Source organism: Malaclemys terrapin, chromosome 7 (genome assembly GCF_027887155.1).
Source record: "Malaclemys terrapin pileata isolate rMalTer1 chromosome 7, rMalTer1.hap1, whole genome shotgun sequence".
Taxonomy (NCBI): domain Eukaryota; kingdom Metazoa; phylum Chordata; order Testudines; family Emydidae; genus Malaclemys; species Malaclemys terrapin.
In genome coordinates this window covers 82751598-82773911 of record NC_071511.1, presented here as the reverse complement: position 1 = coordinate 82773911, position 22314 = coordinate 82751598, and the positions used below count along the sequence as shown (strand labels likewise).

The 22314-nt window shown below is 38.8% G+C and overlaps 2 protein-coding genes across 9 annotated transcripts in view; one reads left to right on the top strand and one right to left on the bottom strand.

The window, feature by feature from the left end:
* Positions 1-11285, bottom strand: part of LRRTM3 (leucine rich repeat transmembrane neuronal 3) — a 137610-nt gene extending 126325 nt beyond the window's left edge. For both annotated transcript variants that reach the window (XR_008445731.1, XM_054035496.1), the window contains exons 1-2: positions 10798-11285; positions 8955-10486 (exon numbers count right to left, since the gene is read on the bottom strand). Coding sequence is in view for 1 of the 2 variants with exons in the window: in XM_054035496.1 (XP_053891471.1) it covers positions 8955-10486; positions 10798-10801 (1536 nt within the window). In the remaining variant the exon portion in view is untranslated. The remainder of the gene's footprint in view (positions 1-8954; positions 10487-10797) is intronic.
* Positions 1-22314, top strand: part of CTNNA3 (catenin alpha 3) — a 954554-nt gene that overhangs the window by 415883 nt on the left and 516357 nt on the right. The window lies entirely within an intron of this gene.

Genomic DNA, 22314 nt, shown 5'->3' with positions numbered 1-22314 from the left:
AGAGCTCACTACTCCCCTATAGCAGCTCTGTTTTTATTTTTGACATTCTGTTGTTGAGAACATTAAACCAATAATGAAGATTTAGAATTTGTAAAGCCTTAATGTGGGACTCTATTTAAAGGAAAACATATGTGCCTTTATCATATGTTCTTATAGCTATGGGCTATTCATGACAAAACATATTTTTATGTGGTCATTTTGATTTAAACACATAGAAACTTACTATCCAAAATCATACATGTGTGAAGGGGAAGTGTTTTTTAAACAAGGGCAAATAAACTATGCGGCAACAGCAATGTACAGTATTATTAATACTACCAGGTAGATTTTGCTGCTTGCCCATGATAATGTTGACATTGTAGCTTAGAAATAACTGTAAAGTGTGATCTTGCACTTAATATTTAATCTGAATTCAAATAGAAAAATAACAAAAAATAAGAAAAACTAGTTAATCACAGCTGTAGAGACAATTAAGGACTGATTCCACAGTTCCTACTCAGTACTGTATACTGTGAATCTCTGGTATTATGAAATTGAAAGACAGTATATTGCAGTGTGAATCACAGCTGCAATATGTGAACCTAACCAGTGAATGGTGAATTGCTAATATATGGTATGTATTTGTATTCAGTAAACAACAGTGTGAATGAGAAGAAGCTGGTTGGTATAAGGCAATGCAGAATAGAATCTGGTGCACTGCTTTGAAGATATGACTCATATATTACTATATTGCTATAATACTGTGACGTGGAAGGATATTATACTGTAAGTAAATTCTGTGATGGCAGTAGAAATCTAATGTGCTGAAATATTAAACTGAACTTGATATGCCTTAGAGAGAGAGAAAAAATCTGTTCTCAAATAATCACTAAATGTTTTGGGTGAATATGATATGATTGCAATTAATAGTGGACTAACTAGCTTGGTTAAAATAAGAACTTCTGAACCTTTGTCCAACACTTAAATCAAGCCCCAATAAATTTTTTTTCTAAGGCTCAAATAAGCTCAGTTACTTTAAATATATATAGAGAATCATCAGTAGCCACTCTTTGTAAGGTGGCAACTATCTTCCCATTGTACATCCTATTTTCAACCACTTTCCTCCCGCACCAAAAAGCAACCAATTTTCCTGAAATGTTGCTGCATCTCATCCCAAACTAGAAGATAGGAACCTGGGATGGATAGCTCATTGGTCTGACCCAGGTTGGCCATTCTTATGTTCTTAGAGTTTCTAGAAAGACTGACAAAAATCAGAAATGCTGGTATAAATAGATGTGAATGGAACTATGACTATTTACCGCAGATGAGGACCTTGCCCATGGTGTCCTGAACATTTACTTGAAATGCATAACTCTTTCTGGCTCAGCCTAGAAATGGTTAGGGGGAAGAATATGGAAGAGTTGGATGCATGGGAAGAGAACGCTGGCAGGGCATGGATGGTGGGATGAAGGAAGTACAGGAGCCAGTGGGACAATAATGGAGTGCAAGGGATTGAGTGAGGTTTGGCGGAGTGGACAAAGAAGTAGGTGCAGGGACAGGGAAAAAGCAGAGGCTCTTATCTATGTTAATTTGTTTAGAAATGTAATGTTAAGCACTTATTGAAGTGAAGACTTTCACTCCACCATCTACTATTCCACTGAGATATAATTGCCGTCCCTCACCTCTGATAGACTTGCCAAAGCCTTCAGCAAGGTAGCCTTGCTTAGATGGGCCTTACATAGACTGTCAGAGAAAAGAATCCCATCTTGTGGAGGAAGCTTAAACACCAACCAAATTCAAACTTTTCTGGTAAGAATTTTAAACACAAAGGGCAGTTAGATGCTCAACTCCAATTGAAAGTCAGTGGGAGATTTACCCAGCATTAATTGGGACATAGGTGGTTAAGGAAGAGACATAGAAGTACTTCAAAAGCTCTTTTCACTGAGTATCCTTGTCATACCCATACGTGGTGGCTGACAGCCTGCCACTTTGACATTAACAGCAGAATTAATACCTCTGAAACTCAGCACAGCGGGGATAATATTATATCCTTATTGATTCATCATAACTAGCAGCATGACATCAATGCTAGAAACACTAAAAAAAGCATTATGCAGGAGGTAACAAAATAGTTCAATGCAAAATGTTTGAATTGTTCACAGATCAGTTCATATCCAGATTTCCATGCACATATCTGTAACATCTCCAGAAAATAACTCTTATCCACACTTAAGGCAGATGTAAGGTAAAAATGGGTATTGGCTATACCACAGTTATAACCTATTACAAATATAGGAAATGCTGCCATATGCCAAGAGGCAATGCACGATAACTGTTAGAAAATGCTGACTTCATGATGGTGACTACTACATGCTCATTGCTTTAACAAGGTTGTGCTAGTTTCTAAGATGTGACGTTTTCTAATTGCACTGTTAGTTAAAATATTGGTCCACAATTGGTCATCTCTCTGTAGAGCTACTGCCATAGTATCCTTAATTCATGTATTTCCTATTTATAAGCCATTCAGAATAGTCATGTGACTAAACTTTTCTGCACCCTATTGCCCTCATGTCATACCATTATGCCACCAGTTATACTGGCTACCGGTCAGCATGAGGATAAAATTTAAATCTTTACCCATATAATCTTGTTCTGTGATAACATCAGATCTTGCAAGGTGAGATGAGATTAAAATCAAGGCATGAAATCACCAATGTAATGGGACACCTTAAGACAAACACCTGAGTATATACTCGGCATCACAGTTTTCTGTGTTGTTCCTGAGTCAGAGTTAAATGAATATTCAAGTAGATTAAGGGACCCTGTACTCTAAAGTTGCCATCTTTCAGATGAGATGGAAAATCAAAGCCATTGACTCCATCTGGCCATTAAAGAGCTTGTAGTATTTTCCAGTATAGGTAGTGAATCTGGTGTCCTGGCTAACTTCAACCTCAGATAATTCTGTTTACTTAAATTCTTCCTGCAGTTTCAATTGGACACACTGGGTGAAAGATTGGGCCACACTGAAGTCCATGTCAAAGCTTATATTGACTTCAGTAGGCCACTTGTTTCACCCACTTGTTAAAAAACTTCTTCTACTTTTTGGGTAGAGTTGCTATGAGTTTTATTAAACAACTGCTGCTCTCTACTCCAGTGATTGCTGCAGTTCTGTGTTGACTAGGGTTAGTAAGTGTTTGGTTAGGCTATATAGTCAATGATTGCAAAGCTACTCGATATCCATTGACTAACAAGCAAAGCATTTATGTAGTGAATAAGTCTTACATCCCTTGGTTAATAGTGTTGTTGTAGACATGTTGGCCCCAGGATTTCAGAGACAAGGTGGGTGAGTTATTATTTTATTAGACCAACTTCTCTTGATAGAAGAAACAAGCTTTCAAGTCTCTCAGAGCTCTAACAAAAAAAGTATTGCTTCACCCACCTTGGCTCTCTCATACCTTTAAGTTAGTTTTTTTGTTAATTCAGTTCAGGTTTATCTTACTGGATGGGCTTTACACTCCTGGTCAGATAATTGGCTTGTTGTGCTTTCTTTAGCATGTGCATTTTCTAAGTACCGTTTTTTTTTTTTCTAATTTGGCATCAAGCTGGTTGAATGACCTTCCATTTGATATCTGATCAAGTGTTTCAATATTTAAAAATTGCATTTAAAATATTTCTCTTCTTTCTTGATGTTGAATGTACTGCTCTGTTTTGAGTTTATTTTATATGATATCTTGATGTTAGTTAATGGTGCTTTATAAATATATAATAATTATTTAATTCTTGCCTGCACCTTGCATTTCTTATATTATATGAACCTTTCATTAGTTGCTAGCAATGCAATAACATGTAATAACAATTACAGCCCCGCACATTTCTTGCCAGCATTTTTATACTGCTGCCACTTTCTTCATTCACTCACTGAATTAATTTAGATTAAGACTCATATGCAGAAATGTGAAATAAATGTGATTACAGTGCAGTTGAATACTTAGCATAATACAGAGTTGGAAGGGAACTATATGCTACTATGATGTATAGCACAAGACAAAGTTAAAGCTAAAACGTGAGTATGAACTGAAATAGACACCTGTCATTAATCTAATCTGCCACTGGATGTCACTATGGTTTCACAGAAATTCAGCTGAAAGAATATTTATCTAGAGTTGCGTGGCTGACTATTATGCAAACCATTAGAATGTAGTAAACTATGTCAAAATATCCAATTGTCTTTTCAGGAAAGTTATACAGTACATTTTTAAAATTACATTTTTATATTGGACTTCACTGTCTCTGCCTCTCCCTTCCTTTATGACCTTTAGCCCAATGTTTAGAGCCCTTGCTTGGGTTGTGGGAGACAAAGGTTTGAATTCTCCTCCCTCCTAGGTAGGTGACCTAACCACCAGATGAAAAGCTGTGCTGGGATGAGTTGCTCTCAGTCTCTATTTTGGAAACTGTCCCACTTCTTAGTATAAATACTTGAATATTCAGTGGAGCTGGGACTTGAACTGAGATCTCCCCTGTGCCAGGTGAGCATCCTAACTACCAGGCTATAATATAGGCTATTCTGGTCAGTCTCTCCTGTTGAAGCTGTTCCACATTGGAAAAAATACTTAAATGTTCACTGTGCCAGAGAGAGAGCGAGAGAGCGAGAGTGAGTATTATCAGGCTGTAGACTCATTCAGTCACTTATCTAGGAGGTAGGAGATGTGGATTCAGATCACTCCTCTGAATCAGGCAAAGAAAAGATTTGAATCTAAATTCAAGTCTTGCTCTGGACTGGGGATTCAAACCTGGGTGTTCTACATCCCTGGCAAGTGTCTAACCACCTGGCTAAAGGTTGTAAAAAGAGGAGATATGTTCCCACTTTCTCTCTGTGACACTTTGCTGGCCTGAAATAGACTTTTCAAATTTGTGAGAAAATTCTAAACATTTTTGGAACTGAACCAAATATTTTCCCCTGATTTTTCAGTTTGCTGGCTGAACTGAAAAATCAGTGATTCACCAGCTCTATTTATGGTTTCTGGGGTGCTGATTTTGTGCTTGCTTCTGTTCATATCACTTTAAAAAAATATAAAATACAAATACATTGCAAAACAAAAGAGAACAAAAAAACAGTAGACAGGGGCCTGGCCTACACTAGGAAATTAGTTCGTATAGCTACGACTCAGGGGTGTGTGAAAAATCCACACTCCTAGAAACATAGTTATACCGACCTAACTCCTCATGTAGACAGTGCTAGCTCAATGGAAGAATTGGGGAGGTGGGCGTTCCTATGCTGACAGGAGAATCCCTCTTGTTGGCATAAGTATTGTCTATATTGAAGTAGTGCAGCTGTGCCCCCGTAGCGTTTTAAGTGAAGACATATCCAGGGATATAGCACATTATATCTGGAATGAAGGGCCTCAGGTTCTGATCTGTGGCCAAGGAGCACTCTTTGGAGGAGGAATGGGAGAAGGCATCACTGGCTTCAAGCCACCTTGGCACTCCCCTGTTTCTGGAGTGTCCTGACACTACTCAAGTCCAAGGTGTAAATTAAGGGTACCTGGAGATCACTGGCGCATAAAGGAATCCTATCCATACCCACTTCCTCCCGCCATGCCCATACACTGGCAATCTGGTGGGGTGGCATAAAAGGGACTATGGTTGCTGTACAACACCTGTTGATTCCTCTATATATAAGAGAAATCCTCCAGTGGTGCAGTTTAAGGTAACTTTATGACAGAGTGGCACAAAGGTGCCCTAAGTAAGGCAAAATCTGGGCCAGGATTAGAGTTATTTGCTCATATTTGAGGAAGAATGAGAGGGTCATATCATTCTGGAATCTTAAAAAACCTTCACCTGTTTTTCAGGAAAGGAGAGTCTTTTTAACCGGAACTTACTGGAGTTCAGTGGAATTTATCCGGTAGGACTGGAAATCAAAACGGTTAGGATTTGCGACACCAGGATTGTGCTGTATAGACAGCTAAAACAAATGGTTTTAACACAGTTGTTAAATTGTTCGGCTAAATGGTAACATGGTTCGGTCAACCTAGGACTCTACGTAGATTCAAACATGGTATTTTTAATCTGTAGATAACATGGTTTGAGGCTACATTAAACCATTTTCTAACCCGTTGTCACCACAACTGGATTTAATAACCATTATTCAACTCAGACCTCTTAGCTGTTCAGTTGGGGATTGTTGGCATAGGCCTTTATGTTCTGCACAGTGAGCCAGCAGTTTTCTTTATCAAATAACTGTAGTGATAATTACCCATCCATCTGTGTTTATCACTGAAAATATGTGAAACTGTAAATATAAACTATTAGGCATCTTTCATATGATAAGTGAATAAATTGCCCTTGTAATCATGTCTATACTTTAATATAAACGTGTTGAATTTTCATTATTATCTTAACCATCTACGCTTAAGAATTTAGTAATAATGGTTTAGTAATAATAGTGGCTGGTATTTGAAGAGACACCATAATTGGTCTCAGTTTTGTGCCTGTATTTCTTTCACACCGACACACACCTAGATTTTAAAAAATGCAGTTTGTTTGTTTCTACGTGTATTTTCCTCTGGAAGGGATTGTAGATTGTGTCCTCAGTGAAATATGATGTTGAATGAGTTAAAAATATTTTTTAAGGTTGACTTTAAAATGTGTCAAGCTTTTTTTTAATGCCTCATTCTGACCATACATGAAGAAAATACTAAATAGAAAACAAAGTTCCTTAGAACATGTACTGAATATTTTTATATAGAAATGATCCTGGATTATTTGTATAAAATAGATTTTTCGAAGCATATGAATCACCCCCAAATAGCTTCCTTTACTCTTTACCATTTTTTGGTACATGTAGTTTTTTCTCTTTGGATGCATATAGTGTTAGTCACCATTTCAGGCACTGATGAAGCCCAAAAGTACAGTAATGCATTTTAATCTTCTGGCAAACCCTAATCCTTCAGTTCAGTCATAGGCAAGGTTTGCTGGTAGAGAATGTAGTTCTTTAATGGACTTAGATATGTTCATTTTACTGACATTTTATATAAATTTCAAAACTACAACTTGGGAAAATTACATTATGTTCAGCAGTACAGTTTAAAGTGCACCAAGCACCTGCATTATTAATCATGTTGGAATGTAAGACTCTTTGCACTCAGTAAATATATGATACCAGAATTACATGGTACATGGTTCAGTATATTATGAATAATCCACTCTCTCTATTATTTTCTGTTTATAGACCTTAAAAAAGAAAATAGTTTTATTACACTAAAATGGGCTTAAGTGCATTAGTGCTGTTTAAATGATGCGTTCTGACCTTGTTTCATGGTATCTAGCATAGTTCAAGGTGATTTGTTTTGATTATTTTTCCCCAGTAAGCAAAGAATCTACAAGAACACCCTGTTAAAAGATTTTGCTTTTTCTAATCTGCTGCAGTGAAACTGCGCTGTAGAAACATTCCCTCCCAAGTGGTCAAAGACGTGCAATTTACTAAGCCAAATCAAGTTACAAAATAGAGATAATGAAATTACTGATTAGCTTCTTTAATGATGCTGTTCTATTTGAAAAATGAGAAAGAAGAGAGTTTAAAAGATCCTTTGTCTAATATGTGAGGGTTATAACTTATTATAATATATGGGTGATGGTATATTTTGCAATCAATAAAATTTTGTCAATGACTTTGAGGGGGAGGGACAGTGATCCAGATTACAAATAGCCGTCTGGGTTTGTCCAGTAACATACTGATGAATGACTTCACATTAAAAATGAATATCTATGAATTCTTGTAATGTCAGCAGGGTTATGATAAAAAATCATTTGTCATTTTTTTAAAGATCATTTGGATGCATTCTTCCTCTAGTTAAAGAATAACCAGTTTTCACTGTAAGCTCTTTCCAGTTGCTGTGATGTTTCTAAAATGTACCCTGATTGGCTTTCTAAATACTTGAAGCTTCATTTAGCTATAACATGGGTGGTGTGCAAAGCACAACCAGATACTCTAACGAGCACAGACCACAAATAAAAAAATGAAGAAAATGACAGATTTAATGGTTTGATTAACCACATTAATGTCTTTGACAGTCTTGAAAAGAGAATTTCTAATGAGCACCCAAACAAATGTGTGCAGGAAGTGGTCTTGCATTTGCTACTGCACATTTGTGTTCCTCTAATTACATCAATAAGGAATTTCTGCGCCTGGTTTAATGAATGCCTTTTGACTACTTTCTGAAAGGCAACTGGATGTAAGAAGGGATAAACACTGGCACCTTTTGTATGAAGCCACATGAACAGGTTTCAATTAGTAGTTATCAGCTCTAGAAACTCTTTGTATTTTCATACAGTATAGTAAACTGCATTCTACATTTTTTTCTGTTTTTTTTATTAAGCCTGTATTTTTCTCTCCCCTTAGCTTTCTGTGACACACACTGATCTCCTGAAACTTTTACTTAGCACTGGCTTATTTGATCATGCCTTACATTGCACAAAAATCAGGCATTCTTTCAGGGCTGTTCCTGCACCATCTCTAAGCTCAAGCAACTCGTAGAATTTATATGAAGCTATAGTACCTGGCTCATTCAATGTGTCTTTGATTCATAAAGTGAACTTCAAAACATTTTTCTTTGCATTGTTGTCATTTTTCTGCCCAAACAGAGGCATACTCACTGCAGATGTTGTGGATTAGTTATGAAAGAAGTTTTCTATTTGAAAACAAGTGAGATTTTAATGAAATCAGTAGATGGTCTGTACAATAGATATTGTATTAAATCAGAGCTGAAGCTTCACATTATTTGTGGTATTTAAATTTCAATGAGTTGATTATGTATGAGAGTAAAATGACCAGTATTATGAATGTACCCAAAAAGTGACATGGAAGTGCTGTGCCAAAAGAGTGAAAAAAACCCATGTTCCCTTTATAGTCACTAGAGTTCAATAAAGCACCACTATTTCCCAGCTTTTAAAAGCTTTTTTATCACAATGGTTCATACCTCACATTCCCTGGAGCCTGATTTGTTATATGTGCAGGGTCCTGTTCCATTCAGCAACATCTCACTGGTTTCAGTGTTGGTAGGTTTATAATCTACATAAAATTCCTGTGTGGTTGGAGTCATTTGCTTCAGTGACTGTCTTTTTTTTTTCCTGTGCCTTCGCATGAGAGAGTGTTGCTGCAGCTGCTTCATACTGGCTGGGTAACGCTTCCATGACACATAGATTACCAGCAGGATCACAAGCACGGACAAAAAAAGGGCCACACTCCCTGCTATGATTTTATGAAAGGAGATGTGTTCTGTGTCGTGCTCGAGTTCTGAGCTGGATTCGGTGGCTCCGATAGTTGGGGGCAGAGGAGGCTTGCTGTCATGTTTAGGCCTGGTGAGTTTTGGTTTAAATGTTGGCTTTGGGGGAGCTCTTGCTAATTCAAACCTCTCTGTAGTACTTTTGCCACAGATGCTGTAGTTTTTCACTGCATCAATAACATTCACCCCTTGCAGCTCTTTGGGGCTGGCACAGATAATTGTATTTTCCCTCAGCCCTTTAAAACTTTTTAGCCAGTTTACCAGAGAGCAAATGTTTCTGCTGCATTCCCATATATTCCCAGCAAGGCTGATATCATTGAGGGATATCCAAGAATCCAAAATTTCTTGACCAATAAATGTGAGCTTGTTTGAATCCAGGTTGAGGCGCTGTAAATTGGGCACACACTGAAAAACACTAGGTCCACTGAAAGCTTCTATTTCATTGCCAGATAAATCAAGCCTTTGTAATGAGCTCCAGGTCCAGGACATAGTTTGTCCTATCACACTGATTTTATTCCACTGTAAATAAAGGTTTTGAAGGCTGACAAGTCTTGGAAAAAGTGCCAGGTTGAGCTTAGAAAACTGATTGTGCTCCAGGTGAAGCTCCTTCAACCTGATCATGCCTGCAAAGACATTCCTTGCTAAACTTCGGATGCGATTGTAACCCAGGTCCAGAAGTTCAAGGTTCCTACAATCTTGGAATATTCGAACAGGGATGGTTCTTAGGGAATTGGATCGCAAATGTAAACTCAGCAGCTTCCTTAAGCCCCTGAACTGTTCAGATCCCAGAGACTGCAGCTGATTGTATGACAGATCCAAGTTACGGAGATTTGTCACAGGTCTGAAGGTATTATTAAGAAAATATGCGATTCTGTTGGAACTCAGGATCAACTCTTTTAGTCTGCGTATTCCATTGAAAGCATTTTCGTCAATATTGCTGATGTGGTTATGGTCTAGATACAGCCAGGTGAGCTGATTTAGACCTTTAAATTGATTATGTTTTAGTTTTTGGAGGCTGTTATAGCGAAGAGACAAACCTAAACAACCAGCAGATATAGTCAAGGGTATCTCTTGTAATTTCTGAGATTCACAATATACCATTTTTCCTTCACACCTACAGTTCTTAGGGCATCCTCGTTCAGCAGAAGAAAGCATTGTCAGTAATACAGTAGGGGCTATTACCAGGGCTACAGCTGATCCGCTCAGTAGCCTAATTACATTGAAACCTGGAAATAAAAACAACTTAGAAAAGTTATCCCCCCAAAAGATCAGTCATTTTTAAAATCATGCCTAGAATCTTTCTTTTAAAAATCATTTAAAAATTTTCTAGCTTGACAGCTACTTTGCACATTATTTTCTTTTACTCAGATTTAAAAAAATGCCTGTATAAATATTGTAAAATAGTTTAAATAAATGTAATCAATAGACATTTTAACTATGATCCTAAATCATATCAAGATAAGTCAATAGAACAATTAAAACAGGGTCTATGCAGAAGCTACAAGCTATATATTTAAAAAAAAAATGAAAAACATACCCATCCTTTGTGTTGTTCAAAGGTCGTCCTTAGGTCTTTTGTTTTTGCTTAGGGTGCCACAAGCATGACAGTCCCTGTCAGCTGCACTGTTGTGAGTCAGGGCTTGCTGACACCCAGGAAGAAAAATTGGACCCCTTGGGAGATGGACTGATTTTGGAACATTATTCTTTGCCAGCCACGCAGAACACTCCAAGAATAAATAAATCCCAACACACCATTCACAGCAAAATGTCAGATTCTTCCTAGGTAATAGGATCTTCATGGATATTACGGTTTTGCATCTTTACAGTTAGAAACCTGGCTTTTAAAATCTCTCTTTATGTGAAAGCATGATAGATTCCTCCAAGCAACAATTAGCTATCTGAATTCACATATCTGTATTCCATAGTACAGCAGTTATTGTAGTTAGCACCCGATCCAGCTATGAAGCTGCTTTGGAGCACAGAATAACACTGTACAATGAACAAGCTCTGTTCACTTCTGCATACTGTCATTCTGAAAGCTCCTCCGACTGTTGCTTTGGTTTCAGTGAATGCAGTCTTATGTATAGCTGCCCCCAGTGGTGAAGAATATTATGGGCATGTGCAGAAATGTCTTTCTTTTATCTTGCAAATGAGTAAACTCTGCTGGGAAATGTGATTGTTCTGGGTAACTAAATGAGAGTGGAGTGGTCAGCTTCAGTGTGAACTAACGCAAATTTCAGACTATTTCAAATCCTCTGTCTCTTTTGATTCTGTCAAAGATTTTTAAAACATACACACACACACACACACACACGGTTTTCACAATAACTCACTACTTTTTAATGCAGCATCAACTACTTAGTGTGCCTGTATTCCAGCATTTTAACAAGGATAGACTATATCATGACAAATATTTTTAGGCTATAATTTTGCCTGTTGTCTTTTTTAAAAAAAATCACAGTGGAAAGGAGGTTGGGGATAAAAGTCTCAGGTTCATTTTATTTCATAACTTGTTATCACAATATTAACTATTTTAAACACAAGCTAGATTTAGTTAAAAACATAGTCCTGTGAGCAAACGAACCAAATAGATTTGACATGGAATCTGGCCCCACTGATTTTGTCATATTAAGTAAAGACACGTTTAGGAAGGTTTTTAATGTGCATTTATTGTAATTAAAGAACTTTTAAAGCATATAACTTAATTTAAAAAACCCAGGAATAGATTTTTACTTCTGTACAATCTAAATAACATAAAAATAAAGCTATAAATACATTTGTGGCCAACTCTTATGTGTGAGACCAAGAATCCGCCATCCCTCCCCTTCCCCGCTGCATGGGATTAAGGAGCCTCCTCCCCCTGTGTGACCTGTTGGAGTGGAGCCTTCCTCTTTCCCGTTGCATGCTCGGTGCCAGGATATGATGGAATTATAGCACAGGGGTTGCTACTGAGATTCTCCCGCTCAAGGAGGAATGTGTCCGAAAGATGGTAGAGAGTAGGTGGAACAATGCTCAGTCCGCTGCAAGAGTTAGCCAGAGCAAAAGAGTATACACATCCTTTAAAGGGGGTGGTGCTGATTGCATTCTCCCAATGGCAACTGGGGAGCTCTGAGCTCTTTGAGGCAGAATACCTTCAGTGATCCATTGGGGTACTGTGGCTCTGCACTTTGTGCCTTACTACAGGCTGTGGCCCCTTGTGATTTACAATCAGATGAAAGCATACAGCTTCATGTAACAAAATTCCTTCTGAAATGTACCACATTTTGAAATGTGATCCAGTGCACTGGGAACTTTCTAACATTTCACACTGTGGTTCTAAAGAGAACATGAAAACCCTGAGGTAGTTTTCTAACATGCCCCCTTATTAGGCATGGCTTTATCAGTAACTAATAACAAAAACCAATCAGACAGCATAAACCCCAACCAGAGCTTTATCCCCTGAGCTCGCTGTCCCAAGCATTTTCCTCCAGCATCTGCTCTGTCCTCCTGCTTAGGGACCACTCCCATCTCTCTGGTTAAGTTCAGGAGTAGACTCAGCCACCAAAAGTAAGCAGAACTTCAGCAGCTTTTTTCATGATTCTAACGATTGCCAATAGGGTGAGCAAACAAAAGGGCCCTGCCACCCTGATATTATAGTCTGTTATTTTCACTTTATAAAGTAGAAAATAGTGATGAGGCATTGCTGAACAGAGCAAGTGTGGAACATGATGTTAATTGCTTGTCAAGTTCAATTTTCTTAACTGAATCTTTTTTGAATTATACAAGCAGAAAAAGTGCCAGTATCTGATAACCACTTTTTCTTCACTTGCATTTCTGTGTCTTCAGACAGCTGAACAGATTTTGTTTAAATTGTGCAACCAAAATCACTTCCAGCATAAGACCTTATATTCCAAGTTTCAGCACAGCATAACATTTTTACAGCCAAATTATAAACTTTGAAAATCAGGAGGCTTTAACTGAATTCCTGAATATATCTTAGCTATGAAAGCACCTGAGAATTTGTACATGATTGGCCTGCTTCACATCTCATTGGCACTTGTTATACAATGGTATATGGTGAAACTGATGTTAATGGAGTTACCTCCCAATTTACAAAACAGTGAGAAAAGAATCGGACGCAAACTTTTTGGTTGACTCTTGTTCTACACCCTGGTTTTCTTCACTTTTATGTAAAATCTCCCTTTTGTAATAACAATGACATATATGTTAGAGCGATTATTGCAATTTTGGGGCAGCTGAAGTACAGCAGTATCTTCATTATAAGTACAATAACTCAAAATTTGATAAATTCAATGTGAATTTAATTTTATATTATTTATGCATTAGTATACCTCAAGGTTGCTCCTGAATGTTGATGTTATTCATATTGGATTGTAAGTTATTCACTGTATTTTGTCAATCAATCTTCCATTCTGGTCCACTGGGAACAACAGTTCCAAGCAAGAGGAAACTGCAAGTAGCAGAAATCTTGAGGGCCACACACCAATTGGGTATTAGTGCTCAGATGGAATGTTTGTCACTTTTCTTTGTCTGGTAGGAAGGTGTCTCCTGAGATGTCCCAAAGTCCTGGAAGTTTGTCAGTTTGTTTTTGTGACTTTCTCAGGGATTTCAGGACTTCTGTTTTTGACATAGATTGTTATTCCACTCAAGCTGTGGAGGACAGTACGTCTCGCTAGTCATGAACTGTGCCTTAACAGCTATGCATCTACTCTTTGAGATTTAACTTTTTCTTCTAGGCTTTGTCTACATTGGGATAATGAAGTGTGACAGCAAATGTGCTAGCACATTGTTATACTTGACTTAGCACCTTGTTAAACCTGACTTAGCACCTAGTGTAGACAAAGATAGTCACATTTTAAAATGTGTTAGGAGTAGAGCTGGGTGAATAACTGTGGGTTTTTTTTTTTTACCAAACTGCCTCTATTGTTTTGATTCTTTCTCTGAACCAAATCCATCACTTCTAACTTGAGAGTGAAAGTGATCAAACTGCCATAGAATATGCTCTTTTGTGCTTTTTTTGTGTGTGTGCTGGATAATGTAAATGCTGCCATAAAAGATAATGGGGTCTAGACACCCTCAGTGACACAAGGGAATGCAAACTGTAGCCCCCACCATGTCCCTGAGCCAACAGGAATAGATACATTCCAGAAAACATTCACCTCTGGGAAAGGACAGATCGAGCAACTCTGCCCTGCCAGATGCTTCATCCAGTGAATTTTCACTTCCTGCCTGGGCCAGCCCACACCACTTTTGGGGCAGTGCTGGTTCACTGCAGGTTCTTAGTGGAGCAAGGTAGGTGGTTACCTTGCATGGCTGCAACACCTCTCAAGGAGGATGTTTCATCACCAGGGGCCCAGCAACCTGGTTTACACTAACGGAAGCTGGCATAGCCAAGGGGTGAATCAAGTACCTTATATTGTTTTGTGAAACCCAGTATGTGTAACCACCATAGAGCTGGTTTGGAACTGGAGCAGTTTAGGAAGTACAATAAGAAAAGAAGTCCTTGCAATTTTTCAGGTTCATTAAAAACAGCTGGGACATGCAGCATCTGGCACCATTTTCTGTGGACATTTGGCAATAGAGGTAGGAAAGCAGCACGTGGAGTAAATGATTTGTGAGGCCCACAAGCGAGGGGAAGAAAGACAAATGAAGACAGTTACAAATATTTCCAGGACTACATCAGCATAGGGAATCAAGCGTTATCGGATTTTCCTCACCAAAATAACAGTAAATATTCCCCTATGCCATCTTGGGCTTCCCATCTTTCACATATAGTGTTCTCTATGTAAGAGGTGGTCTTTTTTTGTTGAAACATTTGATCAGAATGAGTTTTTGGTAAAAATGTTTTTATTTTCTGTAAGGCCGCTAAGAAGTCCACAGGCTACAGGTTGCTTCAACTTCTGAAAAGCCACAATGATCCTTTCCCACTGCACTACTCTCATTTCTTACTGCACAAATCCCATAATGTAGGATTCTGGATTTAGAAGTCTTGTATCCAGAGATACAGTTGCTGTATCTATCAACACTTGCTTGTTTTTTAAACACACATACCTACCTGTTCAGAACTGTGGTTAACAAATATCCTCAAAGAGAGTAATGTGGATTCATGAAGTGGCCAAGTATGCCTTTTATGAGGTGATGTTTGGCAATAAGGAAGGCAGGAATCAAGAGGGTTGGCAATTGTAGTTTGTTCTAAATTGTACTGTAATGTGTGATCACTGTCCAATTAAAGGTAGATAAGTCTAATAAGATGTGCTCATCATTTTTGGAGGCACTGATTAAATGAACCTGATGTTCTTTGAAGATAAGATTAGAACTGGTTAAGTACATCAAACAGGCTATAAATTCCCAACATAAACATCTGAGCATGGGAAAGTGAGACACACAGACAAGATTTGGCAAGAGCTGATAGGAAGAGGAAAAGGAACGTAGAGGAGGGTCAGCGGTTTAGGATAGAGTACAGGTGAGGCAGAGGAAGGAGGTGGGAAGGTTTAGGGTTCATATGCAGGATGCAGGTGTATGGGGGATTCTACAGAGGATGGTAATAGATGGAGGCATCAAAATGAGTGCAGTACCTGAACATGCTGGGTTTTTACATAATGAGGTAACTGAGATAAAGGAGGTGTTAGGCAAGGGAGGCTCAGTCTCCAAAGAAGAGCTTCCCTTGTACGGCTAATATTCCTTGCCCTCACTATACCTCTGGATGATTTAACCCTCAGGCTCTGTGATGAGCTGAAGGGGGACCGGAAGCAGGAGGGGAGACATGATCCTTCACTGTACCAGTCACTCGCCTTATTTGGCCTCCTAGGCTTTGAGTGCTTTCAGAGGACACTGGGATTACCCACATCAGTCAGTCATGGCCTCTGTATACCCCCAGGATTTCCTCAATTCCATGCAGGGCTACAAAAGGCATCATGTTCTCCATGCACGGTTACACACAAGACCAAAATGATGCAAGGATTTATGCAGTTGCAAACTTTCCTTCATTATGTGCACTGTGGATGGAACATAGAGGTCTCTGTGGTGCCCTGCTGCTTACAAGAATGGGAAGCATACCTGTTCAATGAACGTGATGCCAACACTGTGATCATGACATGCAATGACTAGATTTCCAGGATCATACCATGACTCCTACATGCTTGCAGGGGACTGTGATATTCCTCTTGGGTTTCTTATACTATGATACTGACGTTGCCTTGAGAGTTGGCAGCTTCCCTCAATTGTTACATCTGGTGGTATGATCACTTGGAAATACAAAACTCCCAGTTGACTTACTCATAGTGATGACGGGGAACTTTTTTTTCAGTTGTTTAGTAGTGGCACACTCTCACTGGTTATGTGGCATCTCAGTTAAAAGAGGGATATGAGCAGCAGAAGTACAGGGCCTAGGTTCAACAGGTATTATGAAATGTCATCAACATTCCATTGTGGTAGCTTCCCACTTGTACAGTATGAATGGGTGAGGGTTGAAAGCTTTGGGTGCCCTGCAGGTAGCAAGCTGTAAGCTGGCAGGTGGTCTCCACAATGGATGCTTGGGATTGTGTCTGCAGCCTCTGCCTTTGAGTGGGTCCACTCTAGTGTTTGCTGGAAGAGTGCCTGCTGTCTGGTTGCTCATGTAGTGCACATACTTCACATTTGTTCTTCAGAACTTAGTGGTAGCCATCTATGAGATCAGTCTTCCCTCCACTTAGTTCTCTTAGGGGCATTACATCTCTAGGCTGCTGTGAGATTTCTCCAGATGCAGTATGTGTATCAGTAGCAGAGTGTGGTGGGTGGCAAAGGTGATAAACCTAACTCCTGGGGAGCCAGATTGCCATAGGGTGAATGCTGCAGAGGTTTAACTGTGGTAGCAGAAAGGGAGAGTCTGTATGAAGAATCCCCTAGCTACCACCTGAGCTGCAACAAGAGCTGTACCAGGGGAAAGAATTGTGCCCAGGCCTGGAAGGTGTCCAGTCTGAGAAAAAACTTACTGAAGCATCTCTGAGGGTGAGATTATCTGTATTCAGTTTGATTAGGCATAGATTTGCGCATTTTATTTTATTTTGCTTGGTGACTTACTTTGTTCTGTCTGTTACTACTTTGAACCACTTAAATCCTACTGTCTGTATTTAATAAAATCACTTTCTATTTAGTAATTCACTCAGAGTATGTATTAATACCTGGGGGAGCAAACAACTGTGCATATCTCTCTATCAGTGTTATAGAGGGCAAACAATTTATGAGTTTGCCCTGCATAAGTTTTATACAGGGTAAAACGGATTTATCTGGGTTTAGACCCCATTGGGAGTTGGGCATCTGAGTGCTAAAGACAAGCACACTACTGTGAGCTGTTTTCAGGTAAACAGCTGACAGTAGTGTGCTTGTCTTTAGCACTCAGATGCCCAACTCCCAATAGGGTCTAAACCCAGATAAATCCAAGTCTGGATTATGTTCCTCTCCCCTGTTGGCAAAGAGCAGGAATAGATGGCAGAGTTGGCTGAGGACCAGTGGAAGTGATGTGTACAGCACTACTATCATCCTGACAGTGGTTTCTTTCTTGTCAGACACTGAGCTCTTCCAGCCGGGGGGGGGTGGGGGGGGAGACGCTGGTACAAATTACCAGGGCCCGGCGGTCCAGAAGGGGGACCAGGGCCCGGCTTCCCTGCCCCCCCCCCCTCGTTGGCCCTGTTTAGCCGGTCCGCCATTGCTGGGGGGCCCGAAAAATTTTTTTCACCGGGGCCCGAACCCGCTCTCGGTGATCCTGTGTGGGATTCCCTGAGGCTGTTGAAACTTCTACAGTTGCCCCTGTGAAAACATGAAGCATAGACATACATTATGTTTCCACATACTTTCCATTTCATCAGTGTTGTGGCTAAGGGATTGGGCCACAGTGCTTCAGACTGTTACCTATTAGACATTTAATGTGCACTTGCTTCTTGCCTTTCCAGATAACGCTTTCTAGACTCCTTACCATATGATGCAGGCAATGAATCATCAGTGAGGTCAGTTCAGGAACTCCTTTTGGGTGAGGTGAAATCCCCACTATATGGGTGAGACAGGTGGCAAAAAGTGTGGTCTAGTGAATTAGGCATGGGAGTGGGAGCCATAAACACTGCATTAATCTTGCTGCTAGCGCAGACTTGCTTTGTGACCTTGGGCATGTCACTTACCACCTCTGAGTCTCTATTTCTCAATCTGTGAAATGGGGTTAGTGACATTTACCTTTGATATAAGGAAAAAGCAAATAGGAGAACATTTGGCTTTGCCTGTAACATTCATTATTTTCCATACCTCTATCATGTCCCATCTTATTTGTCTTTTCTTTGAATTGAACAGTCACAGTATTTTGAAAATCTCTATACAGAGGTCCCTTGATGTCCCTAGTCATTTGCATCACCCACCTCTCGGGTTCTTTTATTTCTGTTGAATCTTTTCTGAGATAGAGTGACCCCAAATGAATACAATATCCAAGGTGAGGACATAGTAATAAACAAGTTTTGTTATATATCAGCATCACTAGTTTAAATATAAAGATACAGAATTTTTCTTTTTAATTATATACCATTTCCTTGATTCTTAGGTTATCAAAAGTGACATTTCCCATTCATTTCAAGACTTCTTTCTTTCAGAGGACAGTAGGACAAAGAAATCCAGCCCCCGTTTTGAAAATCCCCCAAAATTCCACAGAAAATTATTTGTTTTTTATTTTGTTTAGAAATTTGTGCAGAAAATATATACCATTTTTCCTCCACCTCTAGTGAAAAGATGGCCCATTTCTATCTTCCACCTCAGTTTGCTATGTTTCCCACACTATATGTTCCAGATAGTCCTCCCAATTAGTGGGGGACCATAATGAATTCAGGTTCTATGAACAGAAATAGAATGATGGTGGTGATAGAGTTGGTGGGGTCAGTTTGTGAGTTTCATTGATACTACTTGGATCAAGTGTTCTTTATAGTGCTAATATATTTTGTTTTTCCTGTTTGCTTTATTCTCCTCAATGTCACAAGTCCCTGATGTTGGCTCTGTGTATTTTACTGACCATTAATCCCTATTTGAAATTGTATCCAGTTATGTTTAATGTGGCTGCCCATTTAGAACCTGACTCTGCCACCATAATTCAAGCTGAGAAGAATCTGACTCTGCAAGGGGCTGCTTACAGAGTAAAATACTTCTTAGTGTGAACAGTTGAGGCAGAATTCAACAATTATTGAATAGGAATTAATATATATAGTGAGAGCACGTCACACCATTGCTCTGTAGTCAGTAGGACACTGGCTTCTGTTTTGTATCTGGGTGGGGTTTAAGGTGTTGGTTTTCACATATACAGCCATAAACAATTTGTATGGCATCTCTTGCCTCACTGATGTGATCAGAAGTGGTGCTCTAGCAGCTCTCAGTGTAAAAAGAAGGTGGCTAGTGGAAGGATGTTTCTCATAAGGGGTTCCATGCTCTGGACTGCACTCACCACTGCCTTACTAATTGTGTCCTTGATGCCCTTCAGGCCCTGGTGATGATCTTGTTATAAGGGCTTAGATGGAAATCCAAACTGCAAGTGTCCACTTTTTCCTTGGGCTTTTCCTGATAGATCGTTTGATGGATTTGAAATAATTGATGGGGGAGGCCAGTATTTTATGGTAGGTGGATTCCTGGGGTAGTCTGGGAGATGTTGGGGTGCTTTTGGGGTCATGCTATATGATACAATGATTATATTTTAGTGTTGTATGTTATAGTGTATTGTACCAGTACAGAATTTGAGATAGGTGATTTGAAATAAATATTTATATCTATTACCTCCGTCACATAAGGAAAGCGATATCTAATTGTTTGGAACAGAGTGAAAGGTTTCAGGTAAACCAAGGGCTAAATTCTGTGAGCTTTTCTCATTTCTTGACTTCTATAGGCGTTTTGCCTGAGTAAGGACTGATGGACTGGTCCCTAAGTGTATTCCTGGGAGGTGTTCTATATCTGAAACTCCCATTGACTTCAATGGGAGTTGTAGATGCTCAGCACTAATTTGAATCAGCCTCTAAATTAGTAGGTAGAAACAATTATCTTTTCTAGTTCCAAACCACTTGTTAGTTTGATCTACAAGGTCTTTTAGTCATTTAATTGCTCTTCCACATAAACAGACATACAGGTGCAAGCAATTAGAGCGCAGTATATCTCGATTTCATTTAGCCTATCAAAATATTTTAAAATCAGTTTCAATTTCTCTTTGTATCCATTTATTCCTTAAAAACTGTAAAGAGAAAAAATGCTCCAATCTGGCCATATTAAAACCCTTACTCATCCTCGAGCTTTGGTACTTTTGAACTGCTAGGTTATGTCATTTACAAAGCCCACAGATCGGCAGAATAATCTGTTACCACACAAAGTATTAGTAACATCTTGAGAACTACACATGACAGTTGAGTAGATTTGCAGTTGAAAGAGAAAAACATGAACACAGAAAAGAGGCATATAATTATGTTCATTCACACTGTGACTAACATTAAAATGATCTATTCAGATGGTTATATTTGCCTTGTTAGTCACCTCCTTCCTTGGCTCCAACCTTATTCTATCTTTTTGGCATTTTCCTGCAGAAAATATTTGTTCTGTCTCATCAAAGTGAATTTTATTGACTTTCTGTAGTCTTTAATAATTCAACCAAGCCTTTTCCAATTATCATAGCTACCGTGGTTGCTAGATATTCTAGTTATAGTAGCTGGTGTTTTTGGAATAGGATCTGAGGATCTTAATTATACCAACAGCCATGGTTAGTTAATTAGCTCATCAACTGTTTTAAACATAGCCTTACGTGTCACTGTTTTATTAGATGCTTAGGACATACAAGAGCATTTTGGTTAAAAAATAAAGAAACAAGCTGGTGTAGAGCTTTCTTTAGTAGCTATCCAATATTGCCATTCCTTTCTACCCTTTCTCTGTTAACATACAGTATATGGTAAACAAGCTTTGAAGAAACTATGTGTGGTTTAAATGACTTGTAGCTTGTCATCCTTTGAGGTCGTGTCTGTCCAAGAAAATTATCTAGATTGTTTTTCAACTGTTTAATTCCGTGCAATTAAACTAAAGTACAATATATAGCTAATTGTCTTATAAGAAAACAGACTCCCAGTCTAATTCATTTAAAAATAAAAACTTTAGTCCGTGCAGATTTATTTTGGTTTATTAAAACTGATGTTGTCATTTTATTTATCCAGTATACAGGGAAACAAGTAAAATACAGAACCCAATTAAAGGAAACAAGAAGTAACAAATGATATTGTCTTGCCATATATTACAATCTAAAATAGTCAAATCTCTGATGTACTAGTTTCTAATTGGCCGTTTCTAATAATATCACTTCCATTTATTCCTCTAACACTATTAAGAGGATGGATAGAAATATTTTTTTGCAGTTTTTCATTTTTTCATTTTATTCTCACCTTTAATACTCCCATCTTAATGCCAAGTTTGTCATATCAGTATACAAATTATAACTAGCAACAAAAAACATAGGGAGGCACATTAAACTTTTCAGATAACTGGGCATAATTTAGTTGGCATAATTAGAAAGGATATCAGGGAAGAATGCTGTGTTCATATAAAGATCAATCACATGTTAATACTAGAATTTGTATAACTTTTTTGCTATAGGCACAAAGGGCACGTCTTCACTACCCGCTGGATCTATTGGGGATCGATTTATCGCGTCTAGTGAAGATGTGATAAAATTGATCTCTGATCGCTCTGCTGTCAACTCCGGAAATCCACCACAGCAAGAGGCGGAAGCGGAGTCGATGGTGGAGCGGCAGTGGTCGACTCGCCGCCGTCCTCACAGCCAGGTAAGTCGACCTAAAATACGCAACTTCAGCTACGCTATTCACGTAGCTGAAGTTGCGTATCTTAGGTTGACCCCCCCCCCATAGTGTAGACCTAGCCAAAAACGTAGCTTCCTTTAAATCCTATAAAAATCGAAGGCAGTTCACACACAAGTGTTTGTACACAATGTGTGGAACTCATTGCCACAAAATATCTTTGAAACCAAAAGCCAAGTTTACAAAGGTATTTAGAAGCTTAAAGATGTAGC